The sequence below is a fragment of the Fistularia commersonii genome, chromosome 20 (assembly GCF_037954325.1).
Source record: "Fistularia commersonii isolate RoL2024-O1a breed Wild chromosome 20, RoL_Fcom_v1.0, whole genome shotgun sequence".
NCBI lineage: Eukaryota > Metazoa > Chordata > Actinopteri > Syngnathiformes > Fistulariidae > Fistularia > Fistularia commersonii.
This window is the reverse complement of record NC_141303.1, coordinates 5,454,427-5,477,918: the sequence shown is the minus strand read 5'-3', so window position 1 is coordinate 5,477,918 and position 23,492 is coordinate 5,454,427. Positions and strand designations below refer to the sequence as shown.

General features: G+C 41.0%; 1 protein-coding gene across 2 annotated transcripts in view; it reads right to left on the bottom strand.

Moving 5' to 3' along the window:
* The window catches only part of nbas (NBAS subunit of NRZ tethering complex), a 167,784-nt gene that overhangs the window by 31,911 nt on the left and 112,381 nt on the right, over positions 1-23,492 (bottom strand). For both annotated transcript variants that reach the window (XM_086167558.1, XM_086167559.1), the window contains exons 45-49: positions 19,807-20,147; positions 17,773-17,997; positions 13,660-13,862; positions 10,505-10,594; positions 9,715-9,898 (exon numbers count right to left, since the gene is read on the bottom strand). In XM_086167558.1, coding sequence (XP_086023684.1) covers positions 9,715-9,898; positions 10,505-10,594; positions 13,660-13,862; positions 17,773-17,997; positions 19,807-20,147 — 1,043 coding nt within the window. The remainder of the gene's footprint in view (positions 1-9,714; positions 9,899-10,504; positions 10,595-13,659; positions 13,863-17,772; positions 17,998-19,806; positions 20,148-23,492) is intronic.

The window sequence follows — 23,492 nt, the reverse complement described above, 5'->3', positions numbered from 1 at the left end:
GAACGGATCTTGACATACACCTGCTTGACACGACGCATCAATATTAAGGGCAAGTGTGAGCCCCTGCATCGTATTTGAATATTAAACCCATTTGTATGGTCGGTCCTTAATCATGCATGTGTATAGGAGCCGATGAATATTCAAGGTGTGAGGGAGGCCAAGGAGAAAAGAACACGCTAGATGGAGCAATGTGCGTGCGTGTTCCTGCACACAAGTACGATCGATTACTCCAGATCGGCATTGGCTTTAAGCCTTAATGCTTTAAAAATGGGAAATTCAGCGTGCCGTTCCTCAGCCGCGGTCATGGCGGTTAACAGGAAGCGTCTACCTGGTGGTTCAGAGCCCCCCCCCGCCCCCCGCCCCCGCCGCCAGGAGGGGATAATGGTACATGAGCGCTCCCCTTCACCTTCACATTTTGCTGTCTTCCTCCATCTTCCTCACTTTCCCTCTGTCCTGCCAACTCCCATCACCTCCGCTGTCGTCCGTTGTTTTTCCTTCGCCGTCTTCTCCTGGCGTCAGCCTTCCCCCCGCCCTCCCCTCGGTTTGTTTTGTTGCGCCTGCCTCCTATCGTTTTTTTTTTTTTTTTTTTTTTTTCTTTCTTTGACGGAATGATCGGCGACGGCGCTACGATGACAAAGCGTTTTGCTCGTCGGTGACAAACACAGAAGATAACGTTTTTTTGTTTTGTTTTTTCGACGCAGCCCGGAGGCGGAGATAAAACCCTGCCGAAACGCGTGGAATTATAGCCTGGGACTCGGCGATCACGACAGCGACCCCTGACCTGTTGCATTAAAGTGTGGTCATAAGATAGCTTCTTTGACCCCGTCCCATTTATTATTTATCAACTCGGGAAGAGACCGGGCGCGCCCTCCTCTTGTGTAACCCTCTTACTCCGGTCCCAGCTCATTCACTTTCATCAGACAAGTCTTTTTTGTCTCCTTTGTCTGTCCGTTTTTCTCCTCATGGCCTTCAACTCTGCAAAGTTTCTGCTACTTTCTAAGCGCAGGGTCCCAATTGGGGTAATTCTCTAGTTCTCTTTCGCAACACGACTTTCTCGCTTTGAACAAAAATAGCTGAAAAATCCCTCGAATTGATATGCGATGTACCATCTGTGTGTGGACCAGAGGCAAAAAAAAAAAAAAAAAAAAACTTTTTGCATGCAGTAAACTTGTATTTGTGTTCCAGTATATGTATTTCTTTCATTTCAGAAACAGTTGATGACACAAACCGAACAATCTATCGGTCTTATTTATCTTTCGCTTCTTTCATGCCGTCTCTGTCGGCCACAGCCGAAGCTGAGAATCCTGGATAATCTCTCGGAGCACCTGCTGGTATATCAGAACATCCTTAATATTCAAATAAAGCGCAGCAAGAGGTCAGATTATTACAATCGTTCAGAAAGAGAGACTCACGCAGGCATGAGCAAATGCAACAAAATAACAAGCAGAATGTTAATATGATTGGATCCATGTGAGTTTGGTTGCGCTGTGTTTCAAGCATTTTTGACTTACTGTGAGATGTTTAAAGATGTATAAAAAAAAAAAAAGACACTGATTTTGATTCCAGAGACGGCATTGAGATGGCAGTAAAAAAAATAAAAAAATCGAAAACGAAAACATGTGTCGTCAACAAACAAATACAAAATTCGGCTTTGCATAACTAAATGGGTGAAAAAAGCAAGATGGATCGAGGGTGGACGCAGGCGTCTTTGAAATGTTGAAATGACGGCCGGGTTCAGAACAGTCCAAAAAACAAAAAAAACAAAAAAATTTGATGAGGGTTAACGTTTGCGGATCTAATGGCCGTGCAGCTGCTGTCGAGGAGCTGACAGAGTTCAGCTACCGGGTCGCGCTCCGCTCAGCTCAGCTCAGGTCACCCACTTTTGACGGATAACGCGCTCGGCAAGGCCAAACGGCGCGGCAACAAAACCTGCGTGTCACTGCAAATGATCCATGACAGCGACAAGAGAGGCGGGGTTGGGTGCGGAGGGGACTAGTAGCGCGAATCGGCTATCACTGGTGATGATTACGGGTTGACAAGCTCGGATGATGGCTCGCGCACAAACACACAAACGCACGTGCATATACAGGTGATTTCCTCCCAAACGAATCCTGCAATCTGCAACATCAGAGTGCGGTCAGGTATAAAGACCTTGATGCGATGACAGGCCATATCTGCTTTCAAAGTGCATGGAAGGCTGATGTGGGTATTTAGATTAATCACTGTAATTACTACTGTGTACCAATAAGCAATGACACAGCAAATAGTGTGCTTTAGGCACGTGCCTACTCACACACACACACACTGTTTAAGTACATAACTATTGATGCTAGCGCATTTGCTTTCACGTCATCTTTCTGCCATTAACAAAAAACAAACAAAAAAAAAACCAAACACAATTATTCTGTTTATATCTTAATCAACAAGAAGTGCGTCGCTGTTTGAGACATAAAGGCCACGCTGGCAACACACACAGCGAAATGCGCAGCGACCCTGCAATCTGACAGTGATGACATTTTAAACAAGTGGCTATTATGACTAATCATTCATGATGAAGTCACAAAATCTATCTCTGGCTTCACCTCTCATGCCCGACACATGCGCACGCACGCACACACACACTCACACACACACTCAAATCATTTCCCTATTCTCCCCACTCTCTAAATGTCAGCATTTCAGTTGGCCTCATTAATATGTCTTTTTAGTCATCTCTGTGACTTAGTGTGTTGAGAAAAGGGACGATGGAACCAGGATACATCCCAATGATACAGACCATATTGCTCTCTTTTTTTTTTTTGAGGTTCAATAACTTTATATATCTCTTTTTCCTCGCTCTGTTTTTATGTCCTCCATCAATCTTCGTACACCCTTTAATTCTCCCACTTCCTATTATCCATCATTCCTGCTTTTGTGTGTGTCGGTGCATGTGTGTGTGTGTCTGTATCTGTGTGTGTGTGTGTGTGCGTCAAGAGCACTGAATCATGCAATGGCCTTTCCACTGACATGGCCTGACTTGACCCAGTCTGGACATCACTGAGCCAAAGAACATCCATCATAACATGCAGCCCTGGATGATGTAATGCATATGCACTGTAGCTTATTTTGCATAACATAAAAAAAAACAATGCATACAGTCGAGGTAATAAAGACGACGCGCAAAGTAAAGGTAGGCTTATAAATCCGACGGGAGCCGACGACTACGCTTGTCAAATCCTCACAGACCGAAAGGATTTGAAGATATTTTGACATACTGTCAAAGTGAAGTGTGTGCCAGGCAATGAGGCAAGGATGGAGGATTACACACTAAGTGAATCAGATATGTAAAAACAGAAGATGCCACCTTGGAGCCCAAAAAAAAAGGGCCATCAAGAGACAGGATAACAAACGGAGAAAACCCAACAGCTAAATCAGATGTAATCATCCGTCTCCGAACCGAAATTAGGTTCGCAGAGGGGTTCCTGACGTTGTTTCCCTTGTTAAGACAAAAAAAACAAAAAACAGATAACATTTTATAGTGGGCTTTTGGAGAAAACAAAATAAATATACATCCTTTCAACTAATCAACACTGGGAAATCTGCTTAATTTACGCAGTGAACATACGGCCGCTGTCATCAGCTGGTTAGCTCTCTTGGTACAAGTGTCAACTATTATTTTAATGCAGTTTCCACTCTTTGTGCTCATCTACAACTAGCTGCATGTGGTGAGATGCCCCGCTTTAATAACCCACCAGACTTGCCTCATAAAACCTTAAGCAAATAGATTTCAATCCACATTGGTGGGTATTTAGCAAATGAACGGTAAAAGACTTGGGGAAAGGAGGGGGAGACTTCCCGTTGACCCTATTTGCTGCAGTTAATTTGGATGTGGGATGCAGCCAGATTGGCTGGAAGGCCTGCAGCCGGAGGCCAGGATAAATTGATCACTCTGTCAAAAGAGAGCGCCTTGTCAAGATTCTAGAGATTTTTTTTTTATTTTATTTTACAACAAAGAGGAAATCAAAGTCTACATTTATGCTAGGTGCCTTAAGTAAAAATGCCACTTTGAGGAAAAATAATCAACCCTGATTTTAATATTGCTTTTCTCCTAATGCGTCATGAAAAATGTTCATAAACACGTAAAAAAATGGACCATGTTTTAGTAATTGTTAAACATGTCAAAACATTATTTTGGTATTTTTTGACACTGAAAAATAATGGGAAACCACAAAGTTGCGGTTATTTTGATTCTTAAAACAATATGCAAATTTCATGTCTTCTAATCTTTTTTTTTTTTCCTCTTGAACGCTTTGCTTCATGCATAATAAATACCATAAAAATAAAAAGACAAATTCTCTCCCTCCGAAAATTAAAGGAAAAAAAAACAGTTATTTGTGGGAAAAAAAAAACAAAAAAAAACCTCCCGGGGGCTTTTTTTTTTTTTTCCGAGACATTTTCAGTGTTGTCACTTTACGGGAGAGCGAAGCGGGGAGAGGGATGCACGAGAAGCGCGCTCGTAGACATGGCAACGGGGAAAGATAGAGAGAAGGAGAGCGGATGGAGGAGGAAGAGAGCGACAGAAACGATAAGGAGATGAGAGCAGATCAAAGAGGCGTTTTCACAGACGTGTTCTTCTATTAAATCTTATCAATGGATTAATACCAACAGGCTGTGAGCGTACACAGTGGGAGCTCAGTTCTGTGCGAGTGTGTTGGAGTTCTTGGAAAGCCCATTTGTGCATATATATGTGTTTATGTGTGTGTGTGACCTGGTTTAGGTACATTTATTGGCAAGACACCCACAACACTTATGGAGTCAAATGGACTTTGCAGGACCGGGACGACGTATCCTGCAACCTTCTGCTTGTCTTTTTGGGTCAAGGTTGAAATAAACCATTCGGTTCTAACTGTTGTAATCATGTCAGTGATGGGTACCCATGGAGATAGTGATCACTCCTCTGTGTGTGAGTGATGCTATTTTGTAGCTGCCTCTGATTGCAGAAGACAGTAAAAGAGTAGCAAAAAGAACAGATGATAGAAACCCAAACATACTACCGCAACCGTTTTTTTTTCGCTCACAAATTGCGGCTCAGTTGTCATGGAAATCACAGTGAGCAGTCTTGTTTATGAGCCGCATGTGTGCGAGCTTGTACTACACACCAGACTTGCCGGAAGAGCATACATAGTAGATTTATTAATATGTCGGTGACATCTCTCGGTTCGGCCGCGGGGCTCATTTGATTAAAAAAAAAAAAAAAAGTTTCTGGTCATCTCAGGTTTTAATATTAACTCCTTTTCTTCAACCATTCTTCCAGTCGATTTTTTTTTTGTTTTTTTTTAGCAGCAGTATCTACCTGCTCCTTATCTCATTCTGGCTCGCAGCCGCTGTGATGAGGTCAGAGCGGGGGACTAATATGTATGTGGCGTGGCCTCAGGGCGCCGATATGTTGTGGGGCAAACTAGAAAACAAAATCACTGCACCGACGCTTTAAGCATAGAAAGGAGTGTCACCAATTAGCAATTAACACTAATATTTCTATTATCAAAATACCCAAGACATTACGCATTTGCATTTTTTTTTCCACATGGCAACAATAATATGTTGGATATCTCTGAATAAGATTCATCACAAGGGGGGGGGGGGCAAAATTATATTACAGCTCTGAAATTTTCCACACACACATATACATATAATACATATAAACATAGATGTGTGTGTGTGTCTGGAGTCTGGATATTCATATGCACTGGGAGCGAAATGAGGCATCAAAATGATGTGCAGAAACGCTTCAGAAACGGTCCGCTCCAGCCGTACTTCCCCATTTAAAGCCAATTCATCTTCTGAGCCATCTCAGATAGCTGAAATAACCTGTGAGCTTAAGACAGAGTGTGGGACGACTCAGACTGGGGGAAAAGAAATCAAAGCTCGCGGTTCACTTGGAGCATATAAATTCTTTATTACAGTCGTATAGCGGCGAAATTAAGGACACAAGACGAACGTTGGTTTGAGCTCTTCAACTTCACTGTATCCCATCAACTCTTCGTTGTGAGGTTTTTGTTTTATAAATGAGAGGGTGAGTCTTGGTATTTTTAACACCTCTTAAAAATTAAGAAAGTTATTTCACTAGAAAATTGTAGATCTTCCATGAATGTTTTACATGAAGTGAAAACTGTGCTGTGGGAGCATAGAAAGGGGAGAATTTAAAATCCGCCAACCACAGTGACAGGTGGGAGAGAACATTTCCGTTTATGAAGGAAATCGCTTGCGGTGAATTTAACAATTTTTTTTGCATACAAGTCGATCATCACCTCCGAGGAATATCAGAATATCTGATAGGAGGATAATTGGCTATTCTACCAAAATGAGTTTAACCGATGGTCCACTTGAAACAACGCAGTTTGAGCAATCTTGTATTTTATTTCTTTTTTTTTTTTTTTTATTTCACCAAAATGTTGCTATACTACAAATTATTGTGACCGGGGATGAGATGTGGCAGGTGTTTACCAATGGTCTTTTTGTTGCCACTTAGATTACTATAAACTCCTTTCTATTTCTTGAAATCAGTCTTTTTTTTCCATTTGTTTTTATTTTAATATTGGTGTCTCCAAACGAGTCGTCGGGAGAGATTGCACATTGCTTACCGTTTTAACCCTTTCTTCGTTGCTATCTAGTAAATTCCAAACGCCATCTTGAAATGTGAATTTTTTCAATTTAAAAGCTGAGCATGACCAAAGTCACCATAATCCTCTTTCTGAATCTCCGGCCCCCCTGGCTCATCTGATCTATATTTACAGTCCGTCTCTCGAATTTGTGAAAGCAGCGGCGACCTTGACTTTCAATCTGTGGCAAAACTATGAAAACCTTGGTCACATAAAGCTATTGCTATTTTATTGTATTATATACTGGTATTGTATTATTTACTTTTAAATAGTCTTTTAAATAAACTGGACAGAAATCTCTGTCGCTGCTACGCTCGACATACAAAATACATATATTTATACAAGTCTGGTTTTATTCAGTTAAATTTCCTTTATAGTTTAATGTTTATTGTCTATTCCATTATTAGTTTTTAAATTTCATATCACCACTGGACAGTAAGACAAGTTCTTCCGATTCCTCACTATTTGGGATAATAAAGCTGACTTGGATACAGGCTTCATGAGGCACTTAAACATTTCTGTCGGACAATAACTTTTGCCAAACCAAAAATGTGTTAGGGCTAATAATATTTTTTCTCCGGCAGCCTTGTCCAATTTATCATATTCACGCATAATTCTTGTGTAATTTAAGTTTTTGATTTTGTAGCAATTAAAAGTAGCCATATGAATACACTAAATTCATTTCATTTAGTTCAATTGCTCTTTTGATTCAGATTTCTAATAAAAGGAAATAGGAACTGGCGTACTTTATTACTACTTTCTACATACCTAGGTACTTTATACTTATTATTATCATTATTATTACTTTAAACTTTCAAAATGAACTCATCAGTTGCTTTAACCCATAGGAACTTTGATTTTTGAGCTCATTCACTGAGCATATTATACGATCAGTTTTTCCATTTTCCTGTTATTATGGCTGCTGGATGCTACTTGGCCGTTCAAGCTATGATTAATGACAAATGTCAAGAACGGGTGGTCGGAAGTTGGTCCTCGTTACCCCGGTTCGATAAAAGAAAACAAATACGATGTAAAAAAAAAAAGATACCGCTAAATAAAAAGCGACTACTATGAACGCAATCACATTTCCCCCCCTGGGTTTGCTGTCAAAACAAGGCATGTAAATACAAATGCATGGCAGACACAGACTAGAAAGAAAAGAAGGGGGTAAAAACCATATACAGGTTACAAAATAACAGTTATAGACCTCGAATAAAATTGATTTATCTGCCTTCGTATCTGGTTGGAAATACTCTGATGTAGACCGTGCATGACAAATATCCACTTCGACGAAATGCGTAACATAGATCTATATGTGAGACACTTTAAAGTGGTGATGTTACGTATTACACCTGTAAGCGAGACATTTGGCCACAAAAACCTCACACGGATTTATAAGCCTTTTAGGACCTTAGGGAGAGACAGAAGACCGTGGCTCTTCATCTGAGACTCGCTTTTACAGCGAGCCTTTCCTTTTACAAGATTAATTAACTGATCCCTCGAATGTGACCTCCCGTAAGAGTGCGCACGTGCGCCTGCCCGCGTGTGTGCTTCATCGCAGCCCCCAAATGTCGCCAGTGCGCCCAATTAGTTAAAGAGTCTGGGCCCACACACCTGTCTACCTGTGCTGACAATGGCCGACGGCTGTGTGCATATATTTGCACATTAATTAACCATTTCGGACCATTAATTAGTCAGTCAGAAAACTTAATAACTAGCCATGCAGCGCTGGGTTAGGAGGGGCCAGGGCAGCGGAGCTTGCAAAACACTTGTGCACATACCTTTGCGCACATAAATGTTTACAAACAATTACGTGCCGGTTTAAATTTTATGAGTTTTAAATGCCGGCATGGATGAATTAAACCAATGCATGGAAGGGTATCAGTACTTAAGGTGCTTGTGAGTGGTTTAATAAAAAGTAAAACAAATTTAAAAAAGAAAACATATTTCCAGAAATCTACCAAACAGATTCTACCGCTCTCTCTTTTTAACAAAAATATATTTTCGTGTTATCTCTGATACTCTAATGTGATGTTTGTTGCCGAGAGTGACGGCAAAGCCTTTATAAACATCAATGTCATAATCGTGCATGAATATTTTAAGTCTTGTATTCTCCGGAAATTATCTTCTAATTTTGTTTATTTTTTTATTCCTTCATTCACTATCAGTCAATTCACTGCTTATCCTGCACACAGGGTCACGGGGGGGGTTGTACAGCAATAACTGTTGTATGTCAGTTATTCTAATAATATCACTAAAAATGCATATTAAAAAAGTTACAAATGTACCTCAGAGCGATTTGACTATTTTAAGAACTTATTAATGGGTCATCATTAAATCAATAAAAACCCATATCCTCATTGACGCTTATACAACTTCTTCAGCAGAAAGCGCACAATGCTATATGATGAAAATGTATTACCATGGTTACCTCTCACATGAAAGAAGGGATGAATGAGACATCTAGAAAATTGACCTTGATAACCTTATGACCTTATTAGCACTTTTTTAATACTACCACAGAGCCACTTTTATTGTTTTTACTTTTATTTTGAATATGAATTTTGTGTATCTCTATAAATACAGGACTGTCTCAGAAAAATTAGAATATTGAGGTAAAGTTTTTTATATTCTGTAATGCAATTAAAAAAACAAAAATTACTTTTTCATGATATTCTAATATTTTGAGATAGGATTTTTGAGTTTTCTTAAGATGTAATGCATAATCAGCGATATTAAAATAATAAAAGGCTTGCAATATGTCATTTGATTTGTATGGAATACAGAATGTTTGACATTTTTGTTTTTGTAATGCATTACAGAAGATCAAGAACTTTATCACAATATTCTAATTTTCTGAGACAGTCCTGTACATGTCTGTGTGGTGTCCTTGACTGTCCTTGAGCCATAAATAAAATTTTATTGTTATTATTATATTTCCAAAAATACACAGCGATGGATAAATCTGTGGTCTCCAGAGGAAGTTCCACGGGTGTTTGGATGAATCTCAAAAGTACACACTTCTTCAGCGTGACTTATCTGATGAGTCATAGATATGTGTGTGTGTCAGGTTTACCTCTCTGTGTTTGAGAACCGCCTGCGTCCTGTAGAGCAGCAGCACGCGGACATCGCTGTCTCGGAGACTGAAGTTGCCCTCCAGGATCTGCAGCACGGCAATGCGGGGTCGCACCGGTAGCGTCACGTCGCTGCAGTACGGACGCAGCCAGGCCAGCAGGTCGTCCGAAGTCACCGGGCTGTCACTGAGAGGCGGCGTGAGAGGAGAGAGAAGGAAGTGACAGAAGTTCGAGGTAGCGTGACAGAGAGGAGAATGAGAGTTGGAGGTTATTGCAGAGCAAGATAGCAAAAAATCCATCTGACATTGTTTTGTGGAGACAGAAAATACACATCACTTCTTGTTAAATGCATTATATTGGTCATTTCTACCTACAAACCCTCCGCTTGTGAAAGGTAGCATCATTGCCGGAGGTTTTTCGATATTCGTATTCAGTTCTGGCTGACAGTCGTTAATTGCTGACCAGAGTTTAACCGTCACTGTCAAATTTCTCTCGTCTCCAAACAGCTACCGGACAGGTTGGCAGGAAACTTGTGCTGTTTAAGCTCCCAAAACAGATGTTTTCCTGGCACTTGGCAGGTGTTAATTTCTTTACTCTCGATCGACCGAGAATAAAAAAAAAAAAAAAAAAGGGGGGCAAAGCATGGATGTACATTTGTGAAAAATGTCTGTTGCATTAGAACAGTTAAGATAAGGGGCGCCAATAAACGTAACCTTCTATAAAGATGATACAAATCTGGCATACTAGTGTTTGTGCTTTGTGTTTACGCGGGTGTGAACGTATGCAACCTACCCGTTCAGCACACTGTTATGCACGGCTGTCACCATGGCCTCCAGTACCTTGAGGGGTTGTGGGTAATTTGCCAGCGCGTCTGAGTCTCCACTAAAAAAAAAAAAAAAAAAAAAAAAAACAAGCCACATCGTGACAATCATTTTCTAGAATAAGCCAATAGAGAGACGCTTTTCAAATGACTGCAATATCGACGGACAGCAGCAGACAAAACAAAGAAAATAAAAATTAAAAAAAGCTTTCATCCCGGGGATGGCGGAGGTTGAGGATGTGCCTCGCAGTGATTAAACCTTTTGAAGCAAATGCAACTTTATAAATATTATGAATCATAAATTATCGAGTCATTAAAGTCCCGCAGAAAAATGAAGGGGGAATATATTTGAATGTAGTTTGGAAGAGAACGTGTGCACAGATTGCAGAGGAGCGTTAAACAAAGTAGCAAGAATTTCTAAAAGGAAAATGGTCTTGTTCTTCAAATACAATATGAATAAAGATAAGAGTTAAACAGCACCTAATAGCAGATAAAATTGCGCTTTAATTGTTTGAACTTTCATAACTGTGTATGTGTGTGCGCACACACACGTCACTAGAGGAAGGAGCTAAAAAAAAATAAAAAATGAAAAAATAAAGATTTTTCTCCTGATGCAACTGTGGGTTGCAGCAAGTTCTCGTGTGCATTAAAAAAAAATTAAAACAAAACACTAAAACACACCTGCAGCCATACCTATGAAAAAAGGACAAAAGTCTTATAAATAAAAATGTACCAAGTATACAAATGAGATGGTAGCAGTAAGAGGCGGGGCTTTAGAGCAGTATTCATTATGGGATGGTGATGAGCCAGGTTCAAGGAGCGTGAGCGCGAAAAACTGTGCGCACGCGTGTTTCATCTGGGACGCGTCGATGTAGGCGCGATTGTGCAAGGGCGGGTATTTCCCGGTTCATGCGCCTTCCTTCCGAGTGCAACCGCAGGTGGCAACTATCTGTGCCACGCACCATCGAGCAGCCACAAAGAAGCGGGAAATGAGGCGGGAAATAAAAAAAAAAAAAGAAAAAGAAAAAGATTGACACTCATTTATCAAGACAATCAGACGTGCCGATGATATTTCGCCCCACCAGTCGGCATCGGCATTCGAGGCTGCTGCGGCAAAAAAAAAAAAAAGGCCAAAAATGAATCCTGTGCTGTTGAATAAAAGCAACTTTTAAACAGGAGTCAGATGTTCCTTTTATTTTGTTTTTAAAAGCAAAACTCCATTTACACTTCAGTATATGCTTTGACCGAAAGTCAGTAATTGTCGGGCTGAATCACTGCTTTCAGTATTTGAAGGCGAAGAGTGAGAAGACACTAATAAAATAACGGGAGCTGAACTCCTTCCTATCCACACACACACACATGGACACACACACACACACACACACACACACACACACACACACACATGCCTCAAACGCCGGATCCAATTCCTGCTTTGAGGCGAAGATAGAATAGGGCCAGCTTTCTCTCAAATCTGGCTCGCTCAACATTAATATAACATAAAATAAGAAGTTCTCATCCTGTCTGCGTGGGTTTCCTCCCACGGTCCAAAAACATGCTGCAGGTTCATTGGACACCCTTGACCGCCCAGATTGTAAATGAGAAAGTGAAACGTTGTATGTCTCTGTGTTGGATGTAAATGAGAGGGTGAATGGTTGTTAGCCTCGATGCACTGACTAGTCCTGGGTGAACGTAACCGCTCGCCCGGTAACACCTGGGATGGATCGCATCACCCGGGTAACCACGAGTGAGAGGTAGGCGGAATACATAATGTATGAATGAACGAATAAATAATGATAGGGATTTAAAGAGAAATCTTAATATTAATTCTAAAAGAAAAAGGGAGGCTGTGTAGTGTTATTAAACTTTGGATGACTTATTGTTAGTTTGTTCTCTCTTTTGTCATCCAGCAACACAGCTACAATCTGCTCATTCGTGAATCATGTTAGATTTTTTTTTTTTCTATCTTTCTAACCAGAAAGATAGAATAGTGGCAAAAAGAAAAAGGGGGAAATAACATGAACTGCAGTGACAACTTGATTTGCCTCCTGCAGCCGCCGGGCTTGTCACAGTGTGGGGTAACTACGGTAGCATGCAGTGCCGGGGCCTGAAAGAGTGAAACTCTCGTATTTGACTTATTTATTTATTTTACAGATTTCTGAGAAGCTTTGCATTCAAGCGGAATCATCCGGCATGCAACGTCCTCTTTGATTAATAATGAATCATGATATCCGGAAAAAAAAAAGGACCTGATGCAGGTATAGAGTTTAAATGTATCTGACTCCCAGAAGAGGAAGACGCTGCTTTCCCACAAAGTGTAGCTGGGATTTGATTTTTACCCACTTTCCCTCATCTGTGGGCGACAGATGTCTAATTCTATATTTTATTCTCATCCAATCAAGATCATGGAGACTGAAGTAATGTATTGGACCTTGTCTGTTTCAATCTAGTGGATGATAAACACTTTTTTTTTCTCAATATCAATTCATTAATTTATGACCGATGAAATCAATGTACCGGAAAGTCAATCCACGAGATACTATAGACTCAAGGTTAATTTTGAGTCCTTCATTATTCAAATGCAAGTTTTTGGACAGCGGGGGAAGAAGTTGGAGAATCAACACAGCCAAGGGTAGAACATGTAAAATGTACACATTAAGACCCAAATCGGCAGCCGGCGTCAAAGCGGGAGCCTCCTCGCTTTCTGGCGAGAGAGCTTACCGCTGTGCCGGCATGCATTCCTGGGTTTATCTGTTTACCGTGAAACTATTAAGTCAACAAATAAGTATATGTTCAATACACATTGTTGAGTTTAGTCAAATTTAACATAAAATTCAAAGTATAGAATAATAAGAATAAGAACAACTTTATTTATCCCGAAGGAAATAGTTGTGCCAGAGTTTCAAGTAAAAACATAACAATAATAAATAATAGTAGGAAGGAGGGAGAATAAGAAATACAAATAAAACCATAAAGTGTCAAAATCAAGTATATTGGCAGCAATCATGTCAAGATTTATGAACTAAATAGGAAGAATTCATGCACATGAAATAACTATTACACCAAATTAAGTTTGACCTAACCTTTGTACGGACAAGGCAAGCAGACGAGGGGATGGGAAAAATACCTGAGCGCGGCCACTACTCTCTCCATCGCCGCACAAAGCACACTTTTGACGGACAGGTCTAGGTCTCCAACTGCCACACACAGAAGCTCGCCAATGCACTCCAAAGGCTGCCCATCGGTTGCCATGGTGACTGCCAGCTCATGTACTTTTGACCTCTCGGAGCGGGACAGATCATAGAGTTGACTGTAACCCTGCAGCTGTTCCTAGAATAAGAAAAATAAATTAAAAAAAAGCGATAGAAAAGGAAACAAAAAATATTAAAAAAAAAAAAACAGTCAAGTACCGCTAACTATTTTCAGAGAAGGAAACAACGCAGTAATGTAGAAATCTAATTTGATCTATTTTACTGTATTGTGAACATACTTTGTAAATTTATTTACGTGTGCCTCTTTCATTGCGACGAAATTTTGTTATGGCCGCATAATGACAATAAAAATGCTCGAGTCTTGAATTGATTTATCAGAATTATATAAAGATAAAATATACAGAGCAAGTAGAAGAATACTACCACTGCTACTTTACTGCTCCGGTCAGCTTTATTTTTTACTTGTCCAATGAAAGGGCAACACATTACAACCTAGCGGGTCAGAAATGGTTTCTGTTCAGTGTAAGTACATGTTAATAATAAGGATACACTCTAGGAAATGGAAAAAATGTATATTGCAAAATATTAACTGATATATTCAGTTAATGTTTTTCTTTTTCTCCTTTTTTCAAAGACTTGACTGAAGTTTTCCAAGGTTGTCCCAAGAAAGGTTGAGCACTCGGGATGGAGCCGAAAAAGGGTTGGCCGATCCGGAGAAAATGGACAAATCACTAAGAACGAAACATCATTTTTTGGTGAAATGAAGAAAAAAAAAAAAAAGCAAAAACTCACACCTCCTCAAGATTTCAAGCCAACTATATGGCCACCATTGTTTCAAATGCTAATTGATCAATATATGGTTTTCTTGTATGTTTAACAAAGGACGAGGCCGAGCACAAGTTGTTGAATAACACGCCAGTTCGATTTCTCAAAATGAGTGGAAAATTACATTGTAGGTATCTGAAGAATTGCACTTGCACACACCCCAACGCATATTGTAAAAACATCAAAAATAAATTTTGTTATCTCGGTCTATTCAATTTGCACCATTTCAAGATCTTTGTGAAGAACGTATTCTGCGGTAGGATCAATGAAAATACCTGGTACATCTTTGACTTCATTTTTACATTTTCACGTAATGAAATTGCCGGCTGTTTTTTAACCTGCTGCAGATTATTCCAGCTTCTGTTGGATTTTGCTGAATCACAACCTTTTGTACCACAAGCTGGGGAGCTTTAACACTAGAATTGGCCAAGACAGAGGGAAAAGAATCATCATTTGCTTTTGAGGCATTTTGTGACTTCTGAAAAATTCACTAATGTTCAGCACTGAACCGCCACCTGGACTTTTTACTTTAAGCAATGTGCAGAAAACTAATAAAATAAAGTTTGGAGCTGTGGAAAGGGGTGTATCCGCTGAACTTCTGCAAGCATTTAGTGTTACAGTGGACATTTTTTACAAGTTTGCAGAAGGGGGGGTGGGACTACAATACGGCTAGATCCAGCTTATAGCTTGTGTGCCGTGGTTGGTTGGTTTTTGGCTGATGTAAAACATTATAAAGCTTCACAGCATACTTTGTGCTTGATGCAAAAGCCGAGATGGGAAAGCTCGACTCCAGCCATTTCAAATGTGACGCGGATTTTGGAACCGCAGAATGAGTAACTGTTGTTTTCTCACTGGTAGCTTGTGTCAAGAATAAAACTGATAAATCTACAATGCGCACATGAGTGTCTTAAAGGCTTTCCTCATTACAGGTGAGGATACCTGTGGTATCGCCATTACACCCGGCAGCTGGCCGTGTACGCTTGATAAATGACAACAGTATGGCCAAGCAGCTTATTCGGCTCTTTCCATCTATCTTTCTCTATCTATCTGCCCTTTCCTGGTTGCTATATCCTTTTTATTTATCTCCAAGGATACAATCTCTCTCCCTCCGTCTGCAGCACTGGATGGGAAGTTACATTGCGTGTGCGTATACCTGTGCCTTTAGCCTGTGCTTGAAAATGCTCGTATCTCATTTTCTATTACGGAGGCACGGATAAAACGGGAGGCTAAGTATTATTAACTTGCACTGTATGGAATTCAGAAATGACCAGTTTTTTTTTTACGGGTATCTCTTGGTTGCATAGCAACACCGAGACCACCGAATCATAACCTCTCCTCTCTCTGTCACTCCCCCCCAAACCCCACTTCCACCCCCCATTTATTTCGTGTATGAGCACTCACACGTAGCCACGGGGAGGTGACAGCGGGGTAAGTCAGCGTGACTTTATTTAATGAGATACAGCATGGTGCACGTACTGTATATACATGGCTGTACGGCAGGGCTGGTGTGAAACAACAATCCGCAGATTCACATTAATGCGCCCTTGACTGGTCTCCGAGCGAGCGAGCTTAGTGAAGCTCGGCCACCTCGGAAATATACAGCCGACGGATATATAGACATGTCAGACGGAGAAAAGACAGAATCGATATTTATCCAAGTGAAGGTTGACCTATAAAATAGTGTTGACAAATATATGATAATTTCACTCTTTGCACAAGGCACAATCAATTGTGTCAGTCCAATAATGTTAAATAATGTTAATTAGATCCTTTCTGTGGAGCTCGAATATTATTATCTGGCTATTCTCGTCCCCTGAATAAGCCACTTTTATCAAAACAACATCCGTTGTTGACAAACGTTGGATTTCCCATTGCATTATTTCTACCAGGTGAATCCTTAATGTTTCTTGAAGTGCTTTTTTTGGTTTTCTGATGGTGCGGCCATTTGTTCAAGTGCTTTAACAAAAAACATCCCATTTATCTCACAATAGCGATATTTTTTTTTCCTTTTTTGGAGGGCTGTTATAAAAAATTTTGCTCTGCGCATTCATATCCATACATATAAATGTGTTGGCTTATTAAGGAGATTAAATAATGATAATAATTTAAAGTCTCTGGATGAATAACCTTGCCTTTTCCCCTTTTCGCACAGCCGTAAAAAAAAGGCATCAGATGAGAATGTAAGCTCAATCGGCTGCGTGCACCTCTGCGTCCCGAAGCCGAAACGTAAGTAATAAATGATTCTTTCAGAACGTCTAATTAGCCAGTTCTCAGTTATTTTGTAGATGAATTCCTCCTTAATGTTTTTTAAATCATTCAAATCTCCTGAACACACTCAGCTGCATATCAATCAGACTTAGTTACAATATTGCCCTTCGAGATCTCTCATTATTCAGTTTGCAAAAGCCATCACCACAGAGCACTGTAATAAATGATCCGAGCATCTCTGCCCATTCACGGCCACTCAAAATGTATATCCATCCAATAATAGGGGACTCTAAAATTAACTTTTTCTGACATTTCCAACACTCGTACCAAAAACGAGTGGTATTCCTAGCCATGAGGAAGTATTTCTCTTTCTTATTTACTATTTATTACTTACTTATATCATTGCTGTACAATAATTTACTTAGTGTCTGTACTGTTTTTTTTTTTTTTAGTGCGCTACTATTCTCGTATTGTGTAGTGCTACCGTCAATTATTGTCCCTATTTCTATTCGTCTGGTGTGGAGAGCGTGTACAAGGAAAGAATTTAGCAATAAGGATTTTAAACATTTTTAGGATTTTTTTTAGAGTTTAAGCAAGTAAGTAAGTCAAATAAATTTCTTTTTTAGTGCGTCACTGTAGGCTATCTCCCATTGTTGTATTGTCTAGTGCTCTTGTCAGTTATTGTCTCTATTGCTATTTGTCTAGTGTGGAGGGAGTGTACGCAGTAAGAATTTAGCAGCGAGTAATTCTAAGAGTTTCAAGAATTTTTAAAGATTTAAGTAGGTAAGGGAGATAGATGGATAGATTTTGTTTTTTAATTTTGTATATCACCGTAAGCTGTCTCCCGCTGTTGCATTGCCTCGCGTGATTGTCTCTATTTCTATTCATCCGGTGTGACGAGAATATACAAAGTAAGAATTGAATCGTCTGAATCACCACACGATAATAGCGTATGACAATAAAACATCCTTAATTGCCAGGGGACGGGAGTCTACCTGCTGGCTGTCTCTCAATGACAGAATGAAGTTGTGGTTCAGGCTGTCAAGGTGGGCTTGCGACTGCTGCAGGTGAGCCAGGGCTTCATCAAAACTCATCCCCGCCGGCTCCGTCCCTCCTCGCTCCACGGCGCCGTCGCCCCCTCGCTTCCTGCTCTTCTCAGCCAGCTGGCGCAGGACCTTGGCGGCTCTCTTTATTATCTCCAATCTCGCCTGGATGCTCAGCTGAAACCGGGAGACGACGACAAAGGGATGAACGAGTTGACAGAAAGATACTTAGAAAATGATCGGTCATGTTTCTTTTGTTTTCATAATTAAGCCAGGCAGGTGTAACCTAATCTATCAATAAAACATATGCCATGAGGTGCTTTAGAAGCATGCGCGTGCACGTGCGCGCATGCGTGACAAAGTGGCATTGTTGCTTGGAGGCTGTTGTAATTGAGTCTAAGAGTAGGTTAACCATTTAAGGAGTGGGGAATGTTTGGCTGTAGGTGTCTCTGTTTACTAGTGTGGACATACACAGGTGCGGTCAAGCTTCACACACACACACACACACACACACACACATGCACACACACACACACACACACACACACACACACACACACACACACACACACACACACACACACACACACACACACACACACACACACACACACACACATGCACACAAACTTAAAAAATCAACTTCACACCTCCAGGTCCCAAAACTAGACACATGCTCCTCTTTGTGGGTCAATTAAACCACCAGACCGTTTCTCAGACCAAGATAACCACTCAAATACAGTTTTCCTGACAAATGAACCGGTCACTGCGTAAATTCAGACACACACACACACACACACATAGAGTTCAGCAGACGACTTTTCGATCTTGTTGGAAAATGCCACCCTGCGGTCCTGATGCAGCAAAGATTTCTCAGGACATGGGTTAGGGTTTGGATTTTACTGGGAGTCAATGCAATGACAGGTGTGAAAACTGTGTGTGTGTGTGTTGGTGGAAGCTAATCTATGGTCTTATTGGTAAGTGTGTCAAAGCATTTCCTCATCAGTCAGTACATATACATGTAAAAGCCTCTGGCAGGGTTTGAAATCAACCTGGAGGTTGAGCTCGGGAGGGATGCTTTTCATTATAGAGGCTATCTATGATCAATACATCTCAGGGTGGGAAACTGCCTCCCCCCCCAAAAAAAAAAAAATGTGTCGAGTAGAAGGCAGGATAAGTTGCAGCCTCCTCCCTGATCCTTTAGCCTGCTGGGAAAAAGATCATTCCATTCTGGGGGGAGGAGCGGGAAGGGGGGTGTTAAAGGTCAGAGAGTAAAAAGGTTCAAGTATTTCCCTTTGAGGGTTTTAAGAGGATAGAAAAGTGGAAGAGAGGGAGAGGCAATAGTGGGTTGCTGAGAGTTAATCTGCATGTTAAAAATCACAGTGGGGAATGAGCGCCTGCTGGGAATTGGAGTTTAATTAGCTCTGCAGTGAAAAAGGATCAATTAGCCCCCAGAATCACAGGAAAAGAGAGAGGCTATAAGTCAAAGATTGCAGAAAAAAAAGGGGGATATAGAGCTGGAGGTAGAAACGTACATGTATAAAATTAAAACAAAAAAAAAAAAAAAAAAAAAAAGACAAAGAACAAAAGTACAATATTGATAAGGTGTGCTTAGGCACTTTAAGTCCTCTGCAGGACAATTTTTCAGAGCGCTGTAATAACGTGGCTGACATTTCTCATGCATTTTTTTTAATTCTTTTCATTAAATTATGACTGCTATGTGTTTCGAGGCAACAGGGTGCAGATGTGACCGGAATAATATCGTGGAAATGAGGAAAAAGGCCTTTGACATTTCAGCCAGGCATGTTAGAAATGGCCAGACAATGAGGACTATATAAAGTGAGGAAGATTATTGTTTGGCACTGTGACTGCAAGGGTCTAGAATATTTATCTTTACGCTTACAATAGAAAAACGCTCTCAAAGCATCTACTTTCATCTCCGCGATTCATTTTTTTGCACTGATCTTTTGCCGAATCGCAGCTTACATTTTTGATCGTATCTCGGGAGAAAGTGATGTTATCCAGAAAGTTAATGGCGTGAGCGGGGACCAGACGGTCCAGATATTTGGCGCAGGTGTCGTAAGCGTGGAGGTAGTCCTGGTCACCCTGCGGAGGCTTTTTCAGCAAATGGGCATCTCCTTTCCAAAACAGCTTCTGCAGCCAAACCGCGTGGACCGCGCTGGGAGAGACGGTGGCTCCTCCACCGCCGGGCACTGGCAGACAACCGGCGAGTTTGGAGATGGACAGCACATTCTGACTGGTGAGAACCGGCTCGAGGGAAGTCAGGGGATCCAGCGATTCGTCGGTCAGACGGCGGTAGTTCAAGTCTGCGAGCGAGAGGACGAAAATAAAGAAAGACAAAACATCATTGAGCATTAAACGTATACGGATGGCCTCCCCTCCGGGTATTTAAATCAAAACGAGTGTCAAATTAAAGACGACACCGTGAGGGATTTTCATGCATTGTTCATACACAACAGGTATTTGAAATGACAATAGCTTAATAATAGCGTGTTAGATAACAAATTATTATTACAAGTGGCCTTAAAGTACAAGTACGACGGCATTTCAACACTTGTGGGTTTAGACTGTGATAGTTTATATCACAAGCTCCTTATTCAGTACACGTTATGCAATTTTGTTTACGCATGATATATGAAATACACAAAGCATTTGTGGAATAATTACAGCAATAAATTACACAGTATGTCTGCCGCTATGTGCGTGCACTGTGTGTGTGTGTGTGATTGGGGAGCATGCGTGTGTGAATGCAAGCGAGCGGCGAGCTCTCGGGTCTCCGGCGCTATCAGACAGACACATTAGTGCGGCAACACTTTAGCCTGTCTGGGCTTTAAATATTTAACACTGGTCTGTCTGTGGGGAGGGCACTGTCAACGCCGCTCAGGATCCCTCGCACGCACACACACACACACGTGCGCACGCAAGCACGAGTGCCCTAGTCTCAGACGGACCCAGACAGACACTCATACCGCAGATAAGCGTTACATGCACTTACATATGTACTCCCCTTCCCTTCCCTGCTTCGCCCACTCCACTCTCAAGTCTCGTTGTCTCCAAACCCAAGACGCTCCTCTTCCTCTTTCCTCAAGAGGGCCCAATCAGACGGTCACCTGGTACCATCTGACATCGTGATGAGCATTAGGCATACACCACCTGTCTACATGCTGTCTTCTCATCTAAGCGCAAGGGTATCTCGCTTGTTTTTTCCCCATCCGCGACTCAAAAAAATGATTCAGGAAAAGAAAAAAAAAAGTTGGTGGCCCACGAGACATCAGAACAGACTGGGCGTGAAAATGTGTGAAGACGCCGGGTTTCGGCTTTGCCGGCATCTGTGGATGCGTAAACGCGAGAAGACCCGAGATTTAAAAGTGTCAAAGTCACCAAATGTTAGTCTGCCGGGGGTTAATCCATTCTGTGAAATCAGCGTGGAGGTATGTGTGTGGGAGTGTTAATGGTCTAAAGTCGAAGCAGCAGCGGTATAATTGAATGTTCGCTCATCCAAACCCTGACTGTCAACATATACCATGTCGCCCATAAGCAATCTGGATTTTTTTTTTTCCACTGTGACTGTTGTCAGAGCTTTGTGTTATGCTCGGTTTACACCTAACAATTTTCACAGTCACAGATTAAAAACGGAAAGTTGGAAGAAAGTTTTAGCGGTCTTACGGGAGTCACGGCGCACTCCGGTTATCTCTGTCGTCAAGTACAAGTTGATAATCTGATCGGCCTTTTCCGAATCTTGGGTTTATGACAACATCAAGCATGTTTGATATTTTCCAATTCCAAGATGGAGGCGCACTCAGGTGCAGCGGCTTTGTGAACTCCAGTTTGAAGCTTTTCTTACTTTTACTTCACCTTAAATTATTATTCCAATGTCATTGTGTCCTGCAACGACTATAAAGGGTATTCTGATTCCAATTATCGCAAGTCTTTCTGTCCTTACGGTGACAAAACACAATCAACAACCAATAGATGAGCTCCAATAAAACCCCAAACGGGAAACCTGGTAGACGAACAATCACCCAAGCTGAATTGGCGGCAGAGACGGTATTTCTTTGCGGTATTGTCGAACAGAAAAGGCGAAGGACGTCCTGATCGATACGGATGGTGGAGCTGTGGGCAGAACACCACAGCTTGTACAATGCCAACTCTCAAACGTATCATGACCAAGCAGAGAAGGAAAAGCCATGGACTGAAAAAGCAGGGGCTCTGCAAATATCAAGTGAAAACATTGCATGGTGGGAATAAAATTCCTGAGAGATTCTAGTTGTAGACTTGTAAATGTTGACCCTGAAGGATTCACAGTCTTTTTGAAATCTCAGTCTGAGACTCTAAAAACTGGTCTTCAGATGTGAGCAAGTGTGAGATGACAGTTTTCCACAAGTCTTTTCCAAATCTTTTCTAAGTCTTCTGATGTATGGGTAGCATTAGATTCACCTGTTTACTCAACACATTTGTTATTTGTCATTAACTCCATGCCTGAAGCCGATGCGGTTTACTAAACGAAATGTGCTGTGTTGGGTCACAGCCCCTGACAATGTAAAGAGTTGCACTTCAATCATTTAAACAGGTTTTCTTCCTTTGGATTTTGAATTTCCCCCCCTTTCTTTGGTAACTTTATACCAACAAATGTCTGAGAAAGCAGCCATGCCTGCACTGCTGCTTGCTACAAGGAACAGTGTTATCTATTTACCGACATTTAAAGAAATCTTTTTTTTTTTAATCTCATGGAAAGATTAAAAGTTACATTTAAGACTTTTATTTTATTATTTTTATTTATTTTTTTTATCTTTTTACAGGGAGTGAAACCCTGGTAAAGGGGTTGTCTGTAGTCAATAGCTTACGCTTTGAATATGCTGGTGAAATCAAGATTAAATATTTGCATATTTAAATGACAGAAAATGCAACTCCGTCTTGACGTGCGTGACTTAAATGTACGCGAACGAGAGTGTAGCCGTGTTAAACAGAGACATGTGTCAACAGTGAAAGCTGTGGTGCGATGAGGAACAGAAGGAGGAGGTGAGGCGTGAAAACACTGTTGACCTTTCCTGACTTTACCTAGAAGTGTCATCTCCTCCACCTACACACAAAGTTTGAGGTTTGAATGCTACTGTCTGAATGCCGAACCGGTGACACGCTGTAACCTCGGCGGTGTGTCCTTGGAGTGTCCACACAAGCATTTTTGGTACATGTTTGCCTCAGGTGGACTGAGTACTAACTCCAGAATAAATGTCTTCCTTCGGTATTTACAGGAAAATGTGGGACGGTCAGGTTTGTTTACATCCGGCAAAAACCCAACTCGAGGGGACTGGTATATCAGAGCTTGGATGACTTAAAGGTAAGCCAGAAATCAAAAGCCAATAAAATTGGGCTGGAAAATAATGTGCGGGCAAAAAGAAGCGCTGGATTTCTGCTTTATTGTGAGAAGATAGATATTAACTTTTTCCTTTTTGTTTCTGCCAGCTTTTTTTCGAAGAATCTAGAGAATCAACGTAGTTGCCGAACAAAACAAGGAAGTGACTCAACATAACTTAATTTCCTTGACATATATAGGATGCATTTATACAGCAAAAACAGTGCACTCTCTCCCTCTATAAATATATATCTTAAAGGAAGGAACATTATGTATACATATACAGCATTTTGATGAG